Genomic DNA, 22,483 nt, shown 5'->3' on the forward strand with positions numbered 1-22,483 from the left:
AACAGGTCAGCAACAAAGAACAGGAAGAAAAAAGCAGGGCAAAAACGGAGTCGGACGAAAAGACTAACTGAGCTGAAGGCAACAGTTAACAACGATCTGACGGCTTCCTCTTGGAAGCCGAGGGTTCAAAAAGAGAGTGACAGCCAATCAGCTGTCCGGGCTGTTGGCGCCAATTAAGCCGCCGCAGCTGCGCTCAATCGGCAATCATGACATACTTAGCCCATGGGAAAAACAAAACTGTGCACAACACCATCTGAGGGCATATTGGACCCTACAAAGAACTGTTGTCTACTGTGCACAGGCGGAAACTTCAGCGGTATGGTCACGTCACAAGACCATTAGCACTGACCAAGATAACTTTCAGGGCACAGTCCAAGAGGGCAGGAGGAGAGGAAGACTGAAAAGAACTGGGCCGAAAACATTAAGGAACGGACTGGTACCAACTTTGCCCCTACCCAAGAACAGGCCAGGGACCGTCAACAGTGGAGAAGATTGTCCAGAGTGACGTCCTCATTAGTGCCCGACCATTCATGCAGTTAAAAGATCCATGAACTGCGACACTTGCTGTATTTATTTGATGTCTCAGTGTATCCTTTCATTTTGTACTTTCCCAGCAACGTTTCTAAGTGATGTTCTGATGAATTTGCCCTAATTTCATCATAAAACCTTAAAAATCCAGCTGGGTCCAGAGTTCTTGTGAAAGATGTGACTCTTTTACTTACTGGAAAATCTCATCTCAGTAAGTTTTATTTTTTAAGTGAAGTTTCATTTTTTTGTCAATCCAGACCAATGTTCCCTCTAATTTTCCACGGGTCTGAGCGTTCACACAAAGTCGTTGAGCAACGCTTGAAACAACAGTGAGCAACAGCAACCCCAAGTGTGGCAACTAAATCATCATCAAACATGTCCAAAACTTGACATCAAGTTACATTTTGCTGAGTTTCCGGCAATGCAAAATTATTTTTCTCTTTTGAATGAATTGACTCATGTACTATTGCAAAGGTTGTACGGCCTACAAACGTCGTTTGTTGTTACAATTCTTTCAAAAGATATACATTTCTTTTTATTTCCTGATATATTTTGTCACATAATATTAACATTTTTGGGGGCTTATTTAGACGGTTGTAAGATACAGAACCGTACTTAATCACATTTTTAGTGGAAGTACAATGTTGGCAACAAGATTCACTTGATATAATTGGAAATTATTTGAATGCAACACAAACTTTTTCTTCTTTTTTCCGTGTTTTTTTTCGACTTTTCTTTAAATTCCTTTAAAAAAAAGTCTCATTTTGTTTATTTTTTCCGAGCTGTTACTTTTTTCTTTTTGTTCTCTATTTACTTTTTTCCTACATTTCATTATTATTTTTTTCTGGCTTTTTTCTAAATGTTTCCTTCTTTTTTTCTCTTCCTTTTGTTTCTTTTTTTCTCAGCTTTTCACTACTTTTTCATTTTGGTATTTTTTTCTTTTTTGTTCTATTCCCCCCTTCCTTTAAGTCATTTTGTGCATAATCTTACATAATATTTGGTCATGTTGGGATTAAAGAAGCAAAAATAACCTGAAGAGCCGTTTAGGACCCGAAAGAGCCGGTTCCTTTTAGTGAGCCGAGCCGAAGAAGCCGGTTCTCGACAAACTCTACTAACTTTACTCAACTTCGTTCTACTTCGACTCGACTTCAAAATACCGCATTTAGGACACAACGTCAGGGGAACCCGTGTATTTTTACCTTCATGCACCGTAACTTTGACTTAAGTCGCTTCTTAATTAGTAATTTTGAGCCCTCATTTTTGTGCGCTGGCTAGATTTTCTTGTGCGCTGAGAATGTGCGAGCAGTGCGCAATTGCGCACGCGCGCAGCTTAGAGGGAACACTGATCCAGACCCCTTTCCTATAAAACAAGAGTCCAGCCATTTTTCAAGGCTTGCTTGTTATAAAAATGAGTGTCCTAACTACCAGCTCAGAATATTCTGTTTACTATTATTTGGTTTATTTGTAATAAAATTCCACACCTGAACTGCTCTCTTCAGCTTTGTTTTCCTGGAAGTTTAACACAGGACACACATTGTCTACTCTACGGCAACATCAATGACAGAACAAGCAACATTTGCCGAGGATCAAGCCCACCGATGCCTTCTAATCAAAACAACATTTCACTGAGCATTAATCTAACTGCAGGCGAGCGGCCAATACAGCAGCTATTAAAACAAATATTATTCTCTGACCTGAAGCTAACCGTGGCTATGGCGGATTTACACTGGCCACCGGTTTTATTAACCTACTTCACATCAAATATAAATTACATAAAAACTATTAACTCCAAATGGGTTACATAATGCATTAAGTTAACGAGAACTGAACAAATAAAACTATGACTCCTTGGACCTCTGCACACAGGCCTCGGTAAGAAGAATAAAACAAGCAGGGTGTGTGTTTTTGTGTGCATTTGTTGTGTGTTTGTGAGTGTCTGGATGCAGAGCCCACACCAGGAGCCAAAAGGGCAAAGTGCAAAGTAGTAGCTGAGAAATCCACTTTTAATCCACTGTTGCCTGACACACTCCAGCAAAGCACTTTGCAGAAGGCGCCGGGTGAGAAGGTGTCTCCCACCCTGAGGAACTCCCTGAATTACAACTCTGTGAGTATCTCTATATATTGTGGAGGAATGATGAATTATTGATGGAGACAACTAAAGTGTCATCAGTGCCTGCTTTTGCTATCATCACTATCAAAGCATTTTCTGAAGCAGGAGATCATCATTGATTTTAGGTATAGCCCAATAAAATGTCACTTGGCTCATTCTGAAGGTTTCTGGGGGACTATTTTTGCTGAATGGCTGAGGAGGTCGGCTCTTGCCTGTACAATAACAGATTATCAATTGTAATCTGCTTTTCGTACTGCATGAATTATGCTCTCTTACCTACTCAAAAACTAATTGGACGCCGGTATGCAAAATACAAAACTCAAATGTTTTTCTGCTGTACACTTGCAGTAAAAGGAGGTTTGATGTGCTGTGATGAAATTGTCATTTAAAAAAAATCTTTCTTTTAAAATAAACACAATTTGTAATTAAATATTGATTTTTAAAAAATGCATTAGGTTTCATTTAAAAGTGTATTTTCTTTAAATACTTGTAGGTCAGGAGTGTTTTTTTAAATGCATTTGCATAACACGAGCCTAACCAAAAGCGACCGGACATAATTGTCTGCCACCTTGCTGCTACGGGTATCCAAAAACCTCAAAAAGTCTTAGCAAAAAATGAAATGTAAAATAGTGCGTTTTGGTCACTTTAAGTCCCCCTAGCTTGTATTAGCCCTTGTGCTTTTTTAGCACTTGTTTTTCGTTTCGCTATATCATAAATCGATATAGTGGTAAAATAATACGGACTACCTTTTTTTGTTTTTGTAATGAAGACTGTGACATTCGTTTGAAATTCAATTCGATTTAGTACTAGCTCTTTGTTTGAAATAAGTAATTAAACATTTCTGGGAAAAAGTAATCGTGGACGTATAGTACCCTCTGTTTTTTTTTCACATATTTAGTGAATTTAAATTACAACATTTTTAAATCCAGAAAATTCTCTTAATTCCCTCTAAAAATAGTTTTCAATGTTTGATAACTCTCTCGCTCTTCCATTCATTTAAGTTCAGCTGTTATCTTGAGGCTGGGACGCATCTGCCCGACTGTTTATTTACTATTTAGCTTCAACTCGAGTGACTGCTGATAACAGTTTTTATCTACACAAAAAAGCAAGCCGAGGTTACCTCCGTTCAACAACCCTTTTCATATTAGAGCACCGATCACAGTCCAGATCGCACACAATTACCTTAAGTTTTCACCGGTGACGTTGACAGAATCCATCGGTGGAGAACCCGCCTGAAGCTGGTCGTCATGGCAACTGCATCGCCAACTTACGCCAATGGTGTCAGACACAGGAGCATCATGACCCATGAGCGGGAGGATGAGCTGTCGGATCCTGGTATAAGTTCATTTATATATATTAGTAAGCTTATGGGTTTATTTAAAACCGTTCTGTCTTTATCGTTGGAGGCGAGCAGATATACTGTATTTTGCGCACTTTAAGGTTTACTGTCTTATAATTTGCTCACCCAAAAATAGTCTTCTCTCATGTATAAGGCGCACCAGACTATAAGGCAGATGGAATTGAGACTACAGTAAGAGAAACTGACACGTGTATAACTGATAGGCTCTATACACTTACGGCAGGGGTGTCAAACTCAATTTACCTCGGGGGCCACAGGATAGAACAAACATTCTCTCGGGGGCCGGACTAGTAGATTAGAGAGAAAGAAAGAGAGAAAGAAATAAGACAAAGCGAAGGAGAGAAAAAGAGGGTGGGACAAAGAAAGAGAGAAAGGGAGAGAGAGAGAAAAAGAGAAAAAAGAGAGAGAGAGAACGTGAAACGTGAGAAACAAGAGATAAAGACAAATAATGAGAGAGGGGGAAAGAAAGAGAAAGAAAAATATCCAAAGAGAAATAGAAAGAGAGGAGAGAAAAAAGGAGAGAGAGAATGGGAGAAGGAGAGAATGGGAAAGCAAGAGAGAGAGAAAGAGAGACAAGAGAGAGAGAGAAGGAAGAATGTAAGAGAGAGCAAAATAAGGTAAAAAGACAAAGAGAGAGAGAAAGAGACAAAGAGAAACAAAGAAAGAGACAAAGAGAGACACAGAAAGTGAAAGAGAGAGACAGCGAGAGAGAGAAAAAGGGAAGGGAAAAAAAGAGCGAGAGAGAGAGAGAAATACAAGTCCACCGTCTTTGTGAGAGGCACCTGGCTTTGGCAACATCAAGAGGACATATTTCAACCTACAGCTCGTTTTTCTCTTGTGCTTCACTGAGCGTTGTCTCGCGGGCCGGATTCAATCCCTTAGCGGGCCTGATCTGGCCCCCGGGCCGCATGTTTGACACCCCTGACTTACGGCATATAATAGTGCGATGATTAACCGGTCGATAAGTATCTTGCAAATGGAATCAAACCCAGATTGCAGCGGTGAAGGCAGAGACACTTGACCACTAGATCACAAGTAAAATATTTCCATCACCTATTAAATAATCTTGATGAAATTAGTTTTTTCTGATGTATTAAAAACAAAACTCTCCCATAGTTGGCAGTGGCGATGATGCAATGATGGACGACAAGGCACAGTGGCACCAACACGCGCAGGTCAACACTAAATATTAGTCATCATTCAGCATTTTACTCAACTTTGAATTTTAATGTATGAACATGCAAACTACAGAGGGCGAAAGTGAAGATTTTACAGCAAGTCCAGGATAAGCTGAGTGACATTCTCGACAAGGCGCTTACTGAGCCAGTCCAGACTTTAGTCAATGGGAAGCCCAGTAAAGGTGGTTTGTCCAGGTAATTACTGCAGATAGGTGAGTTGTGCAGGTTAGTTCCCCCAAATTTTTTTTTCCCATTTTAGATGTCACAAGATGGACAACGGAAAGGTTTTCATGGACCGCTCATCACTGTTAGAGTAAGTCTCTTTTTTTTTTACTAAAGGAGAAATTATACTAAAATTGACCTCATATTCTATGGAATCCTAATAACAGCTCTTGTGTTTGCGATTGTGTTTGTGGAAAATCATTGAAAAGGAAAATCCACCTGTTTTTCACTTTTTGGGATAGATCAATCTGCCATTTGCTGTTGGCAGGATAATCAACTTGTCTTTCTGTCTGTCTGTCTGTCTCTATCTCTCTGTCTCTCTCGCTCTCTCTCAACGTCAATTTCAATTTTATTTGTCAATCCCTCAAATGTACTTGACATACTACACTTAGTGTCCACACTTTAAACTCGGTGCAAAACGCTAATGCTCAATATCAAAATAACTACTTCACAAGCGCACACTCTGCCAATGAGAATGTTATGGCCCCCTAGATAATGGGGATGCAATTGCACTTTTTTCTTGGATAATAAAAAAAAAACTCCTTGAGGTCACACATGTTCCCTTTGAAAGAGCCTCTTTGATTTGGTATTCATTAATACCGTGTTTTGCTCTAAACTGAAATATGTAAAATGTCATTTTCTGACAGCCTTTTGTAAGTAGAAATCACTATAATGACTCTTTCTCCCACTAACTAGCGAGCTGTTTGAAATCAGCCACATAAGGACCATCTATCACATGTTTGTAGCTGTGCTGCTCATCTTTTGTGTAAGCACGCTCACTGTGGACTACATCGACCAGGGCAGGTACGCAAAACTAACACGACGCATGAATATTTCCCTCAAATTATCTTTTTTTTTTTTTTTAAATTACCTATTGCTATCCACAATGGTGATTCTGTTTCGCTCTCCCGCAGACTTTTCGGTACAATCACCGTCAAATCATTGATTGAGAAAACTTGGGGGGAGGGATGAGAGATGACCTTGATGGATTAAAAGCTTGTCCTCCAGCCATGCAGCTGGGAATGAGAGCATTTTAACAATATTTTAGTCTTACTGGTTTCTTAAGTATTTTACCGATGCCAGACATAAATTTATGAATTTTACACCCTCTGAGCTTAATTTCTTTCAGTTGAAAATTATATATGCTGTTTATTTAATGAAGTTTAGCAAAAGGGAAGTTATGTCTACATATTTTTAGTTTAGTTAGCTAACCAGCAATGTATATTTTGGTTTAAAAGTGGTTTATCTTTACCTAGAGCTGACATTTTGAAGTTTTTTTGACTTAGCTTTTATGATCTTTAATAGACCATTGGCGTTTAGAGGGAGAGTGTGTATTATTTGACCCTTAGACAGCGCTCTATGGTACCATGCAATTGAAAGTGAGTGCTTAAAAGCACAAGGAAGACTACAAACCTAAAACACCATTTTATTTCTCAATATTTTCCCAGGCTTTTGGAGGTTTTTGGGCAACCGTAGCAGCAAGATGTTGGGCGATTATGTCAGCTCCCTCTAGTTGATGCTCATATTAAGTAAAATAAATGCTAATAACTTATCAATCTATGAGTATTTTTCAAAAATGCATGTTTTATGTTAATTCTTTTATTTTTAAATATTATTTTAACTAATCTTATTTTAATGACTCCTTTACCGCTAGGAGTTGCTAAATAAAACACACTGTACCTTTAATGTATAAGAACAATTTTTTTTTGTATCTTGTTTGCAGTTTTATTGTCTAGAGCATTGATCCCAAACTCGCGGCCCAGGGGGCATTTGCGGCCCTCTGGATAATAGTTTGAGGCCCCTGCCTTGATAGATAGATAGATAGATAGATAGATAGATAGATAGATACTTTGTTCATCCCCGAAGGGAAATTCACATTTCCAGCAGCATCCCTGAGCTGAGAACAATCGAGAACAATCGAAAATAACACGGGAGCTGCTGGAGTGGCTGCCATTCGTGACGGCGCCGGAAGAAAAGATTCAATTTGAATCATGTACAAACAAACAAACAAAATATTCATGTTTCAATAAGTGGAGTGTTAATAAAATGGGGGGAAAATAATACTGATATAACCAGGTAAAACTAATTTTAAGTTACCTGTCCAAATGAATGTTGTGCCATCTCACCTTTCCCACTCTCTCTCCTCTCACCTTTCCCACTCTCTCTCCTGCAGTTGACTTGCTGCTGCTCGCTCCTGAAACTAATACTTACCTCTTTGTGTATTGTGCAGTCCCTTCTAGCAGCAGGTATTATATTTTCATATTGAAAGGTTGGACAGGTTTTTTTTCACATTCACAATTTCATGATATCATATTCTAACAATGGGCAGCACGGTGGCGCAGTGGTTAGCGCTTGTGCGGCACAGTTCATGTCATGGGAACCTGTCGTGGGTTCAAATCCAGCTCCAGACTTCCTGTGCGGAGTTTGTATGTTCTCCCCGTGCTGATGAAAAAGTTCAAGGGACAGTGTGCATTATTTGACCACTACATGTTGTAGTATTCTATTATGCAACCTGAAATAAGTTTTAAAAATCACAAGTAAGAATGAAAACTACAAAGACTCAAAGTGACCATTTAAGAAGATTTGTTTTTAGTTTATTTTGTGTTTTGTTTTTTTACCATTAGCAGCAAGAAGTAGATAATTTTGTCACCTCCCTATGGTCAAGACTCATATTAGGTAAAATAGATGCCAATTTCTTAACCTACCAGTATTTTAAAAAATGCACATCTTTATGACCAAGTTTTTTTTGCGAACTATTTAAATCAATAGTCTTTATCTTTTTTTTTGTTTTAATTAGTGACATTTTTAAACACTAGAAAGCCCTGAATAATACACACTGTCCCTTTAAGCACAGCCCTAGCATATTATGGATTAATTTATTACTGATTGGTGGATTTCCATTGAATTCTTTATGCTTTTTTATCTTTAGATCTTATTTTGTGTAGGGAATAAAACATATATATATTCATAAAACAGGATAATGTTTTTATCTATTTTTTTGTGGAGAACCTGATTTGGCCCAACTTGGAGTAAGATAGGTTCTTCCTAAGATTGAGTTTATTTTATCTTGTTTGTTTGTTCGTTTACTGTGTTGAGTAGCTAAGCTTGCTTTAGTTAAGCTTTGATTAGCTAAGTACATATATATGGGAAACCCAACTCCAAAAATCTCAAATTTAGCCTGTGTAACACAGTTCGCCAAACTAGTCAACTCAAGTCAAATCATGTTCATTTGGGCCCGTGGGCCATATCAGACCCGCCACAGATTTAATAAGGCCCATGAGAATATGCTGAGAGAAGGATACGAAAGAAAGGAGCCCCTTCACATCCAACAATGACCTGCAGTTTTAAACCTGTCCTTTGGATGTCGCCAAAGAGACGCACAACTCCAAACCACCCTCTGTTGCTGTACATGCTGACTACTTTTGATCAGTGAAATTTGGGGAAACACTCATCCTGATTTTATTCTATTTAAAAAAGAAGTCCATGTTTGAGGCAATACGTTTGTATTCACCTGGATTTCTTAGCTTATGTCCCTTTGTGTACCCCCGTAAAAACTATATATTTTCATTGCGCTCATGGCCAACATTTAAATGGCTGGATTCATTTTTCTGTATATGCTTTTTAAAAATAAACTGTATTCTTTAAGATCTTATATTTTATGCCATAGAAACATGCATTTACTTTTTCAATGTGAATGATCAAAATTAGTGCATGAAAATTAGATATCTATTATCTCTTAATTAAAGTTTTTATTTGTATATTCTGTGTTTCATATTCAAATGGGTGAAATGATCCCTTTATAAAAAAATACACAGTAAGATATAACTTTGGAGGTAAATGCAGAAAAAATGCATTGGCTTATGCTATCTATTTTCCTCATGTATTGCCGAGGTATCGGATTTAAGACTTTTAGCTCTTTTGTCCACTTTGGCCCCTGTGCAAATGTTTTCAAACCAATGTGTCTCGCTACTCATCCCTGCTGTATGAGATACGTTTTTTTCACCCCAAAAACAGTAGGAAAGTTATCCTGAGTCTATGTCTCTATTGGATTTGAGTGTTTTATAATATTTCATTTGTGTTAAGTGTGCAACTTTTTAAGGGTACAGGAACAAGATAAGCTGTTTTCATTTAAAGTATCTCATCATCTTGTTGTTTCTTCAAAACAGTGTATCATTTCCAAAATGAAAGAATAAAAATATATTTTAAAAAGTAAATATGCAAGAAGTTTCAAATCAGTTTATATAACAAACTAACATTTCTCTGTGATTTTGATGACTTTTTGTTGCCATTTGGCAGGCTGGTCCTGGAGTTCGACCTGCTCTTCTATGCTTTTGGCAAACTGGGAATGGTGGCCAGGGTGTGGGCCCTTATGTTTGTCTACTCCCTGCTCATCCCCTATCATGGACTGCGCCTTTGGGCTTCTCTGTATCACCGTTGCACCCCCAAACTAGGGCTGTCTGTTGGCACAGCTCTGGTCTTGGCCGCCCTACAGGCCTCAGTTCTGGGACTTTTGCCCGTTTATGTGGTGGTGCAGCACCAGCTGCCGCCGGCATCACGATTCATCGTTATACTCGAGCAGGTCAGTGTGTAAATATTGCATTGGCAGGAGTGATTCAGAGATATGTTTACTAGGTCATTTTATTGCACCTGACTGCATTGCTGGCGAGTCAGCCTGACATAACAGATAATCCAGATAATGCTCACATCTGTGTTGCACTTCCTTTAAAAGTTAAGAATCAAAGGCTAGAAATGGATTTCAGAAAATAAGGTGAGACATGTTTCCTTTTTTAGATTCGATTCCTGATGAAAAGCTACTCGTTCATGAGGGAATCGGCTCCTGCCGTTATTAAGAATACACCAAAACAAGGTATTGTTGGTTACAATTAACAGCACTATATGATAAATCTAGGAGGAATCCATAAGTTCAAAGTCCTATTTCCTTGGACAACATTGAAATGCTATTGTGCCATCCAAAAAGGTATTTATTTATGGAATGATTTATATGATGTCCTTAAAATGTCCCTTATTATTTTATATAAATTAAATATAGTATACCATGCTTATTTTCAAAAAATATGCTTGGGAAAATGAATCGATGTAACAAGCGGGGTAATTGCAGGACTGAAATGTAATTTTCCTCTCCTTTTGTGGGTAGGGTCTTGATGTTTTTTTTTTTTTTTTTTTTAATAAAGGATGTATTTAATGTAAGAAAAATGAGATAGGGCTCGTATTTTATTTTATTTCTTTTTGGTAATTAAAAACAAAGACAAACAAAAATAATCACACTGTAGTTGACATGCCACAGAATCACTATCAAAACAAACCAAATTGTCCTGCAATTAAAAAAGTCTAGTTTTGGGTTATTTATTTATTGAGCACTTGGGAATAATCCGGACAGGAAATACTGTACTTAATATTTGCCTTTTGACTTATTTTTCAAAATGTACAAAATAGATACATCATTACGTCTGCACAGAATCCAAAACATGAATGGATTGTACTTTCATGAGGGAAAGGAAAAGAACATCTTAAGTGAGGAAAGATAATAGAACCTGGAAATGTTTTACAAAATCCAGCAAACCAGGAAAAAATAGTGTTAGGGGATTACCCTGGTTTCATATTGTACGGATGCCACCAGATTTACATTGTCACACAAGTGCTAACTATTGACTACATATACCATATTTGTTTGAAACTAGTGAGGGAATGAATGGTCTGACCTTACAGTTAAAGTCATATCTAAATTGATTCACTGCTTCCATTTGTTAGCATCCTCCCCAACTTCCCCAAATCATCCAACCCTAATAAACCCCTCCCTGGAAAAAAAGGGATGTGAAAAGAAATCCTTGGCAACAAATTCTATCAGCGTAAAAAGCAATTTTTGATGGTTAGTTCTACTACTTTTCAGGAGAGAAAGTCCACTTCCCAACATTTTCCAGTTACCTCTACTTCCTCTTCTGTCCTACTCTCATTTACAGGGAATCCTATCCCAGGTAAGACAACTGCAGATTCTTTCAAAACATTCCCAATGTTTAGAAATTGTGTGAGCATCTTTTTCTGGGTGACTGACTGATTCATTATTCTAGTTGTAATTTTCTAATTGCCCCAAGATGGCACTAAAGCCCACTTAAATATAAAACCATTTTGGTGTCAGAGAAGCAGTGACGTGCAGTGAGGTTCGTTTCTGGCGAGGCACAGTCAGATTTACCAATAAATGAACCTACATCTTATTAATTAATAGAAAACTGGAGGATAGAAAAAAATCAATCTTTTATTGTCTCATCATAACTAAATGAAGTCCATGCGATGTTCTTTTTGAAAGAAAGCATCAGAGATAGATTATCCGTTACTATAGGGTAAAAAAAGGCAATGCAACAAGAAAAAAATAATACTGAATGGCTTGAATTGTTGTTAATTGACTAATCCTATCACTAGTTCTATTGTTTGGGAATGAAGTGTGCTCCAAATCCAATTCCTTTGTCTCGCTATCGCCCTCTGCCACGAGGCAAGAGAATTGCGTTCCTCAGTCTGCATCTGCAGATGCTCAACACAGTAATACATTATACTGCTTTTTTTGAACAAAAGCATCAATGCATATATTTAAAAGTCGGAACATTGTGAATTTAAATAAAGGGTCTAAAAAGTTGAAAGTTGGAATATTTCAACTATTTAGGATGAGTTAACAATGTCCAAATGAGTTCATGGAGTCTTTATGCTTTATTTTTCACCACGACTATCTGCTTTTATCCCTTTTTTTGGCAAAGCTGTCTGAGACGGAAATAAAATTAGGTAGGAGGAATGAGGGGCATGGGAGTGGTGGACAGTTCTGTCATTCTCGCCCCCCCCCCCCCCCCCCCCTGTTTTTTGTTAGTGGGGCATGACAATGGGGTAAGTAAGTAAAGGCCTGTTTCAAGTAAAGTCCAAACATAAATGTTAAGAAAATCTTTGTACTTGCATGCACCTCATAAGGACTCTGAAAGGGGTTGCAAAGATGACACAAACCAGGAGCTGGTGACCGCAAGTAAAAAAAAGGTCAAAATTCCGTACACTTTAACACTGATTTAATTTAATCGTTTAATGTCTTTTTAGTTTCATATTTCCATGATGATTCGTGAGGCACTTGCTAACCTGACTCAATGTCACTGCAGGGAAGTAGCTTTTAGACCGGTTAAACTTAAGTAAAGGTAGTGCTTCAGAGACATTGTTATTAGCAAGTAAATGTGAAAAGGAATGAGTAATACTTTCTTGCAGATTTTTGCTATCGGCAACAGGGTTCTGGCTCCATCCTATCATTTCTCGATTTCAACTGATTAGGTTTTACTTGATTGGGTAATGAATGCATATTTCTTTTCCAGAAACACGCATATAAGATGGAATTACGTGGTTGTCACTGTGACCATGGTGAGCTGCGTCGGTTTGTTTTTTCTCTTTCCACGAAAGTCTGATGGCCTTCCCACATTCTGCAGATCTTCGCCTGCCTGTTTTATGGCTATTTCATCCTGGTGCGCCTTTGCATACCCGTCTTCACGTCGGAGAGCGAAAGGCCCTTCAGCAAGCGAGCCATGGTCCTCGCTGTCTTCCACTCTATACTACCAGGTTTCATTTTTCTTGTAATTTTCTTAATCAGCAATGAGTATACACACACACACTTGTACTTGACTCCAGAACCCAAACAGAAACAATTTCTCCATCGTCTCTTATCAATGTGAGTCAGTGAATGTTTAACTTTGCAGTTATGCAATTCGATGAGGTCAACGACACACTGAAAGCTTCTACTTTTTTCTTCTCATAAATGTTTGTTGGATTACGTCAATGAGCTAGCGCAGGAGCCTGGCGGTTAACATTGTATAGTGAACATTTTCCTACCTATAGTAATCAATTGCTATATTTGTATCGTGGTCTACTTTTTGTAGTTTCTCTAGTTTGTTGATTTTCATCGTGCATTATGTTCTGCCTTCTGGTGGCCTAGACTTTCTGTTTGCATAGACATTCCATGTCCCGCCGTGTGTTCAACTTCTGGGATTCGGGCCAAGTATTTGGACGAAAAAATAATAAGCTGAAGAGAGCAGGCAAGAAGAAGGACTCCCTCAGAAAATGTATCGGAGAAATGTCTCTCTTCTCTTTTGTAGGAAAAAGGCATGGATTTGACAAAATAGAACATTAAACTTATTAGAATGGGGTTTTCCTGACAAAGTTAGGAGGTCACATGTTCACAAAAACCATTAGTTCAAACTGGAGGCAGCTTTACTATGTTTGTACGATAAGGCCTAACTCATCAGAAAACCACTGCTGGGAAAGTATTGATATGAAAACCGAGTGAATACAGAAAGTATAAACTTCATTCACTTATGTGGATAAGCATAAGGTGCATTTATAATAACTAAATAAATAATGTGATTATCAAAGTAATGATTTACTGATTAAATAAAAAAACTAATACAGCTGAAAACGTATGCGATCGTGGCAACATATTCGGTGACAAATTTTAATAATATAACTATTTACCTGCCTTTTTTACCCACACTTCTTTGAAATTCTTCACTTTGACTTCATGAGCTCTGGGCAGAAATCACATGGCATCAACACACGCCACAGGTCCTTGCTATGCTTTGTTTTAATGAAACAGTCCGATTTTCTGGTCTGCACCAATTCTAAGCAAGCTGATAGGCCAAGGTGACCCGCGTCTGAACAGGGCTGTATGTTATTTGTGGAATAATAAAGGTTTTACCTGATAAGTTTGATCTGTTTTTAGTCTTGGCCACCTGCCGTGGAGATTTCACAGGGTGCCAGTTCGTTATTTGGACTATTTTTGTGCACTGTTGTCCATCGTTCTATTACATCATTGTCGCTATCGGCCAATCATGTTTGTTGCTTTCCACACCCATTATGGCGGATCTGGTTTCGTAGCTTAAGAATGTAATAAAAATAAAGACCTCAGGAGAGGGCCTCTAGAACGGATTGGAATCCCTTATCTGAAGGCTTCTAAACCCTGCCCTCCTTGTAAGTACAAAATCCATCAATGTTTTCTCTCCTTTTTTTGAGTCCCTGCTAAAGTTTAAACATAACATTACTTCGAAGATTTTGCCTATCGTCGGTCCTTTTTGGAACGCAACCACGCAAAAAACGAGGGATTACTGAATAGATTAATTCTGGGAGAGGAGAAAACACACCCGCACAAAAAAATCATTAACAATTTAAACAACAAACAGGATGTTAATCAAGGTTCTGACAACGCCAGATTTTAAATTATAGTATGTCATAGTGAGTGGGACGGCACGATGTAGACTAGGTCTGCCCTACAGTTTAAAGGTATTGGGTTCGATTCCAACTACTGGCCTTGCTGTATGGAGTTTACATTCCCTCCCTGTGCATGTGTGAATTTTCTCTGGGCACTCTGGTTTCCTTCCCATTAAAAAAACAAGCATGGCAGGTTGATTAATAACCTCAAATTGTCCTTAGGATTGAATATTTGAGTGAATGGCTGTCTGTCTCTGTGAGCCCCGTGATTGGCGGGCAACCCGTCAACTGCCTGATGTCACTAGCACCCCTGTGACCCTAGTGAAGATAATCAGTTCAGAAAATGAATGAATGAATGATGGTTAGGGCAAACACCTAACACCTAAAACTTTCCTAAATGCCTTGCAGGTATCATGCTCCTGCTGTTGTGCTTCTTCGCCTTTCTACACTGCTGGCTCAACCTATTTGGGGAGTTGCTACTATTTGCTGACCGGATGTTCTACAAGGTCAGTAAAACCATCATTTAAAAAAAAAAAGAACACCAAAGGTCACATGAAGCCATTGTTTGGAAAATTCATCAGCTAAACAAGTGGTGACCTTGTAACATCCATTTTCATCCCATTCTATTGATCCCATGGGTTGAGCGACCAGCCCAACACGTTTCCTCCCATCTTTTGGATCGATGCCAAAAGATCAATGAGTCTCTTGGCTGGATTCCAAACGCCACTCTCTAAAAACATCATCATCGATGTTAAACAAATGTTCATGTCAAACGCTTGTTTTGGTTCTGAAGAATTGGATCTATTTACCGTAAATTCCAGGCTACAGAGCGCACCTGATTATGAGCCGCACCCACCACATTTTAAGAGGAAAACCGATTTTGTACATACACAAGCCGCACATGTATATAAGCCGCATGCGCCTACATTTAAACATGTAACACAAACATACAATTAACCCAAACCCGCGATTGAAAATAAACGTCTTTTATTAAAGTCCACAGTCCAAAAATCACGGTAAAATGAACGGAAAATGATACCGGTACTTAAGGTTTGATGCAGACCTGCAGAGTCCAGGTCCCGTTGAAAGTAATCCAAGGAAAAAAAGTCTATATTTCCAAAGGTAAGGGTGGGAAAAATATGTCAGATGAACACATTATCACACGAGACTCCTTTTTCTTTTACCAACTTTTTACCCCCTCTTCTTTCCTTGTCTGTCCCTCACCTTTAGCGGTCCCCACTTAAACTCGGCACCCCGCGTTTGTTCCGCCCCTCGTTTTTTGTTCATCCGTTCAAAACATATCAGAATAAGTGTCTAAAATAAATACAAATAAATACATTACAAAAACATACAGTTGCAAATACATATTATACATGGGTTACACATATTTACAAAGAAAGACGGTACACCGAGAGAGTTTTCAAAGCTTTAATAATAATAATTTAGCCTTGACAGGGCAGTTAATGGTAGCAACACTCGAGCGCCACTAGCGGGCGTTAGAAAAATTACATAAATTGGCTGCATCACTGAATAAGCCGCAGGGTTGAAAGTTAGGGAAAAAAGTAGCGGCTTATAGTCCGGAATTTACGGTATTTATTTGTGATCTGCTTCGTCTTGTTCCTCAGGACTGGTGGAACTCGACGTCTTTCGCCAATTACTACCGCACATGGAACGTGGTGGTCCACGACTGGCTCTATTACTACGGCTATAGAGACTTTCTCTGGGTCAGGCAAAGCACCAAAAAACACAACTAGTCATGACAAAACACTAACCTTATCTTTCATCAAATCGAAAAACATTATTCAATGCTATTGTCAACATTATTGAAATGTATCTGCTTACTCCTTGGCTGTGCTAACCTCTGAGCTGGACTGTTTTAGTTGGTCATGGAAGATATTGTGTTGTTTTTTTTACTTGTTTGTTTGTTTGTACATGATTCAAATTGAATCGTTTCTTGTACATGATTCAATTGTTTGTTTGTACATGATTCAAATTGAATCGTTTCTCCGGCGCCGTCACGAATGGCAGCCACTCCAGCAGCTCCCGTGTTATTTTCAATTGATTGTTCTCAGCTCAGGGATGCTGCTGGAAAAGTGAATTTCCCTTCGGGGATGAATAAAGTATCTATCTATCTATCTATCTATCTATCTATCTATCTATCTATCTATCTATCTATCTATCTATCTATCTATCTATCTATCTATCTATCTATCTATCTATCTATCTACTTTCCCATCCGTGATGCCCGCAGCTTTCAAAGAGGAAGTTCCGCACAGCCGCCATGCTGTCCGTCTTCATCGTATCGGCCGTAGTTCACGAATACGCTTTGGCCATGGGCTTTGGCTTCTTCTACCCTGTCATGTTTTGCCTCTTCGCCATCTTTGGAGGTAACCCACGGATTAGTTTTAGAGCATCCCTTTCAAATACAGTGGAACCTTGGTTCTCGACCATAATCCATTCCAGAACCCTGTTTGAAAACCGATTTGTTCGATCACTGAAATCATTTTTCCCATTAAAAATAATGTAAATCGTTTTAATCCGTTCCAACACCCTGAATGTTTACCTGAATGTTCAACGTAAACATAATGCTAACCTAGGCTAATCGTACGTTCGCGTTATCGTAATCTTCCGTACGAAAGATTACGCTAACATGAACGTGTAAAAATTTAAAAAATCAGGTCGTTTACAAGTCATTTAGCACCCGGGTCTCCACAATAAGTGGTGAGCGGTTCATTTGAAAGGGGGCACCGTTCCAACACCCTCAATGTTGGGCTCCTTTCCAACACCCTGAATGTTTACCTGAATGTTCAACGTAAACATAATGCTAACCCAGGCTAATCGTACGTTCGCGTTATCGTAATCTTCCGTACGAAAGATAATGCTAACATGAACGTGTAAAAATAAAAAAAAGGATAAAGAAAATAATTATGGATAGGATTTCTTACCTTTGTGGTGGTCAGCAGAAGGCGCAGGTGGACGGCCGTTGCTTGCTTATTGCACTTTAGCCATGCTGTATTCCCTAGCAAGATCAGACACTCGCACACCTACTTCATATTTTGCTATTATTTCTTTCTTAAATGCAACAGTTGTACGCACTACTCTTATTTTAACCTGTGGCAACTTTGCTGCTTGCACTGACTTTCTTCGGAGGCATAATTGGGGCTAAAACACCCGTACGCCAGCATCGCACCCTAGCGTACGCACTCACGCATCACCGGCGTTCGAACTCCAATTTTTTGACCGAACAGCGAAGCAAGAATTTCTCAAAATTTTGGTCAGACTCCGATTTGTTCGAACTGAGAGGCGTTCGAAAACCGAGGTTCCACTGTATGTTTTGACAACAATAGTGAACAGCCCAACTATAAAGAGCCAATGTCAATGTAATAAATGCCCATTTGAAGCTTTAGCTATTTCGTTTTTTACTGACATTGCTTGTCATGTTCACTTCCTTGTCAACTTTCCAGTGGTCTTCAACTTCACCATGAACGACAAGCGGCAGAGCCCAGTCTTCAACATCATCATGTGGGCGTGCCTCTTCCTCGGTCAGGGCGTCCAGGTTTGCCTCTATTGTCAAGAGTGGTACGCGCAAATACGCTGTCCTCGCACCGGGGTACGTATTGTGGATTTTTTAAACTGTAAAGTCAACAAAAATGTCATACAATGCACCCAAAAAACAAGAATGACCTGTGAAGTTCATGTCTCTTGTGCTCCGATGAACACTTGTATTCATGATTGTTAGTCCACTAATAAATCTCATGATACCTTGATAGCGCCTATATTGCAGACGATCGTCTCTGGAATACAAAGGCATGTCCAGTGTTTAACCTTGGAAAGCCTCCAGCATTTTGATGAAGCGGAGGATTTACTAGACAGATGGCGCACTTAAACTCCTTTAAGTACAGCCGACTCCTAATTTATGGGCGAGGAGTCCAGCAGCGCCGTTTAACAACATTCTGCTCCTACAATGAGCTTAACAAAATTACGTGATAATGAGACTCCAAAGCGGGATTCTTACTTGAAAGAGTATTGTTTTGTGTTTGATTACAGAACAGCTTTTGGGAGCTGGTGACACCTCGCTCATGGTCCTGTGGCTACCAAGGATAAAGGATGGAGGACAGTGAGCCATCAGGCCCAAAAAGGAATCGCACATGAGGCTGGTTACGATTGCACAGTGAAAATGCAAAGCTGGGAAATGATGCAATGTGGTTGATTGCCGTGTATATTTTGTACATATATGTCCAGGGGGGGTATTGCACAAAACCAAGATAACGGGTATAGCCAGGATATGTTTATTATCTTAGTAGATTTTAGCCTGAAGTTGGTTGCATAAAAGCATGTTAAATTTAAGCTTGGCTGTTCTTATGGAGATTTATCCTCTAGTCTACAGGTAACCTGTTCCGTAACAGGCTAACAACAAGGCTAAAATGATCCTTGTAGATGCGTTTGGCATCTCTACCGTCAATCATGTGAAAAAACAATGGGTTTGATTGCGTTTTCAGGGACATTCTTGATGTGTTGCATTATTTTAAGTATCCTGTGTTACAATTTTACATGTAGGCTAATTTCTGATTGTCTTAAACTGTTAAATGTATAATTGCAATTCGGAATCATTCATAAAGTAAATGTTTGCTGTCAACCCATGAGTTTTATTGCTAATCCAATTACTAGTGCTTGTCAAATTGCCTTCAGAATTTTGATGAATATGTGTAATGCTGCCGTTTTTGAGATTCTAAAACATCAATGAAATATTTGACAAGGGTAATGTCGTGTACTGTATATAGGTCCAACTCCAACTCATCTATTCTCTCGTCAGAGAAAGTTGTTCTTTGTGAACGATTAATAAAATAAAATCACACAAAAAATCATGACGTTTTGTTTACTGTCTTTATTGTTATTAATAACAACTTAGTGAACATTGTTCACAGTGAGATTAGACAGGGCACTCCAGGCTAAATAGGTTATAAAAGACTTAAAAGAACAGGGGGAAAAAGATAAATACCGTAAATTCCGGACTATAGAGCGCACCTGATTATAAGCCGCACCCACTGCACCCACTACATTTCGGGAGGAAAACCGATTTTGTACATACACAAGCCGCACCTGTATATTAGCCGCAAGCGCCCACATTAAAAAAAAAAACGCAACAAAAACACGAAACTAACCCTTACCCGATACAGTCTAAAGAACACAGCCGCCAAAATGAACGGAAAATGATACCAGTACTTGACATTTAATGCAGACCTGCAGAGTCCAGGTGCCCGTTGAAAGTAATCCAAGGAAAAAAAGTGTATATTTCCAAAGGTAAGGGTGGGAAAAATATATATCCACTATTGTCGGCCGCGTCCACAAACACGTCTCACCTTTACTCCACTTCCCGTCAGCCCGCGTTTGCCCCGCCCCTTCTTTCTCATTTGCTTGTACAAAACATATCAGAATAAATTTCTAAAATAAATACATTACAAAAATATACAGTTGCAAATACATATTATACATGGTTACACATATTTACAAAGAAAGACAGTACACCGAGAGAGTTTTCAAAGCTTTAATAATATTATAACTTTCATCCCAAACCGTGCCTGTGAAGGGTAGCAAAACGCTACTAGGAACACGCTCGCAACACAGTAAACAGCTCTGTTAAAAAAAATACCGTACTTGTAGTAAGCACAGCAAACCGTCCTCATCTTCCTCCTTATAACTGACATCATCAATGTCGTCTTCCTTCGAAATGGGAAAGAGATTTTGTCATATGGACGTGGTCCCAGGCTCCTTTCCTTAAAAACACGCTAGTATCACGCTCTCAAAGTAAGTCCTATATCGGACTGCTCGACTGCGTTTAGCTTAAAAGTTGCGTCATGTGCCTTTGTTTTTTGCAAAGGCACATGCAAATTTTTGCAATTTGCATGAGAGGATATGTCTACGCTAATTTAATTTGTGCACAAGCTAAGAAGTTGCAGTTTAAATCTAACCTTTTGTACTCGAGCGCTGCTGGCGGCCGTTAGAAAAATTACATAAATTGGCCGCATTACTGAATAAAACGCAGGGTTGAAAGTTTGGGAAAAAAGTAGCGGCTTATAGTCCGGAATTTACGGTACTAATGTTAGGATAAGTGGGTAAAAATTTGTCTAAGTTGCCTTAGCAGGGAATGGAACCAGGGCCTCCCTTGTGGCAGGCCCAAATTGCACGACAGTTTTTCCTTTTTCAATCCATGATTCTAAAATTGAACCTGGGGGTCAATATGCAGAGGCCGCAAATGCATCCTATATATCTCCAGCATGGCTCTGCAAACGGGGAACTGATGGAGCCGAAATGCGCTAGCCAGAATAGATCAAGCTGTGGTTACTCAGTTAGCCTGAATTTTGGTATTCTACTATTGTACAATGCCTCCCAGGAAATCCTTCAAAAAACGTATTTTTAATAGAGCATCAGCAGTTGTAATAGTTCATAATTATCTAGAAATAAATTGTCATAGAGGTCTGTCATTGTAGACTGTTTTGATTTCAATGTCAGGTTTACTTAAGCCAAATATTTTTGAATACTTCACATACAACTCAGTAGTGCCTGGAAATTTATTCTTCAAGCACATTGTGAGAATAAAACCTGACTGTATTTTTTTGTCCTTCTTGATTCAGATTAAAAATTCCAGTACACAATTTTACACACATACACTTGCATACATGTCATGTCCATCCATCCATCCATTATCTGGACCGCTTATCCTCAGTATGGTCGCGGGGGTGCTGGAGCCCATCCCAGCTATCTTCGGGTAGTGGGCAGGGGACACCCTGAACTGGTTGCCAGCCAATCGCAGGGCACACAGGGAGGAACAATTCGCTCGCTCATTCACACTTAGGGACAATTTGGACCGGCCAATTAACCTGACATGCATGTTTTTGGAATGTGGGAGAAAACCGGAGTGGCCGGAGAAAACCCACACAAGCACGGGGAGAACATGCAAACTCCACACAGGAGGTTCGATCTCACGACCTCAGGACTGTGCCACACACGCTCTAACCACTGTGCCGCCATGCTGCCTACATGTCATGTATTTTATGTTATCTATTTTTAATCCCGCTCTGGTAGAGTTCCAGAAACATTGCGGTTTCGACCTTCTTCTCATCATCACAGAGCTTGTGTTTGTGCATGTGTGTTGTCATCGTGGAGGAAAAGCAGCATTAGCATAAGCTCACTGTTTGCATTAGTGATGTCATGCTAGGTATACTGATAAATTCCTAATTCACTGGGACAGACAGGGACTGACTCTCTATTTACGGTTAAGGACATGATTATCATACTAACAGTGACATGCAGTAAGGGGAGGCAAGTGAAGTTGTGCCACCCCCACCTGTCCTCATTAAATAATAATATAAAGAATATATCAAAGAGTTATAATTATTCAATGTTGAAGTTCCATCTTATTTAAAATAACGTCTTATAATATCACTGAATTTTTACATTATATTATGAATATTTTTAATACAATTTAGTACCTAAAATATTACAGTAATTCCTTGTTTTTTTCTTGTGGTGGTTGCTTTCTAATAAAATACTCACCCAAAAATGGGTGGCATGGGCTCCGGCGCCCTTAGCGGCCCTAGTGGTGATAAGCAGTGCAGAATATGTATTGATACATAACTTCTGTACTGTACGGTTATAATTTCAAGAATAATCTTGACGTTTTACTGCGCAACTATACGGATTAAGTACTCGATCCACTTTACATGATACTTTGCTGCAATCACGGGGAACTCATGGAAAACTGAATTTACTTTTCAAGTTTGTCCAACAAAAACCTTTCATTTGACCATTATCACTTTTCAAAAAGTACCAGGGAGCCACTAGGGAGCG

At 39.0% G+C, this 22,483-nt stretch overlaps 1 protein-coding gene across 3 annotated transcripts; it reads left to right on the top strand.

Annotated features, from left to right (window-relative positions):
• The first annotated feature begins 2,529 nt into the window (after nt 1–2,529).
• soat2 (sterol O-acyltransferase 2) lies at nt 2,530–19,503 on the top strand. Of its 3 annotated transcripts, XM_088338830.1 has the most exons (16): nt 2,530–2,632; nt 3,849–3,973; nt 5,115–5,173; nt 5,250–5,371; nt 5,436–5,489; nt 6,095–6,202; nt 9,695–9,977; nt 10,190–10,265; nt 11,307–11,391; nt 12,754–12,799; nt 12,865–12,994; nt 15,044–15,141; nt 16,261–16,359; nt 16,887–17,022; nt 18,100–18,245; nt 18,683–19,503. In XM_088338830.1, the coding sequence occupies exons 2-16, from the start codon at nt 3,886–3,888 to the stop codon at nt 18,737–18,739; spliced, it is 1,587 nt and encodes a 528-aa protein (XP_088194956.1). In that variant the 5' UTR covers nt 2,530–2,632; nt 3,849–3,885; the 3' UTR covers nt 18,740–19,503. The 3 variants fall into 3 exon arrangements, with proteins under 3 accessions (XP_088194956.1, XP_088194955.1, XP_088194957.1); XM_088338829.1 differs by having other exon boundaries at nt 18,100–19,503; XM_088338831.1 differs by lacking the exons at nt 2,530–2,632; nt 3,849–3,973; nt 5,115–5,173 and having other exon boundaries at nt 5,287–5,371; nt 5,436–5,493; nt 18,100–19,503.
• Nucleotides 19,504–22,483: the final 2,980 nt, after the last annotated feature.

The sequence above is a fragment of the Urocampus carinirostris genome, chromosome 6, assembly GCF_059441175.1.
Source record: "Urocampus carinirostris isolate Australia breed hairy pipefish chromosome 6, RoL_Ucar_1.0, whole genome shotgun sequence".
NCBI classification, from domain to species: domain Eukaryota; kingdom Metazoa; phylum Chordata; class Actinopteri; order Syngnathiformes; family Syngnathidae; genus Urocampus; species Urocampus carinirostris.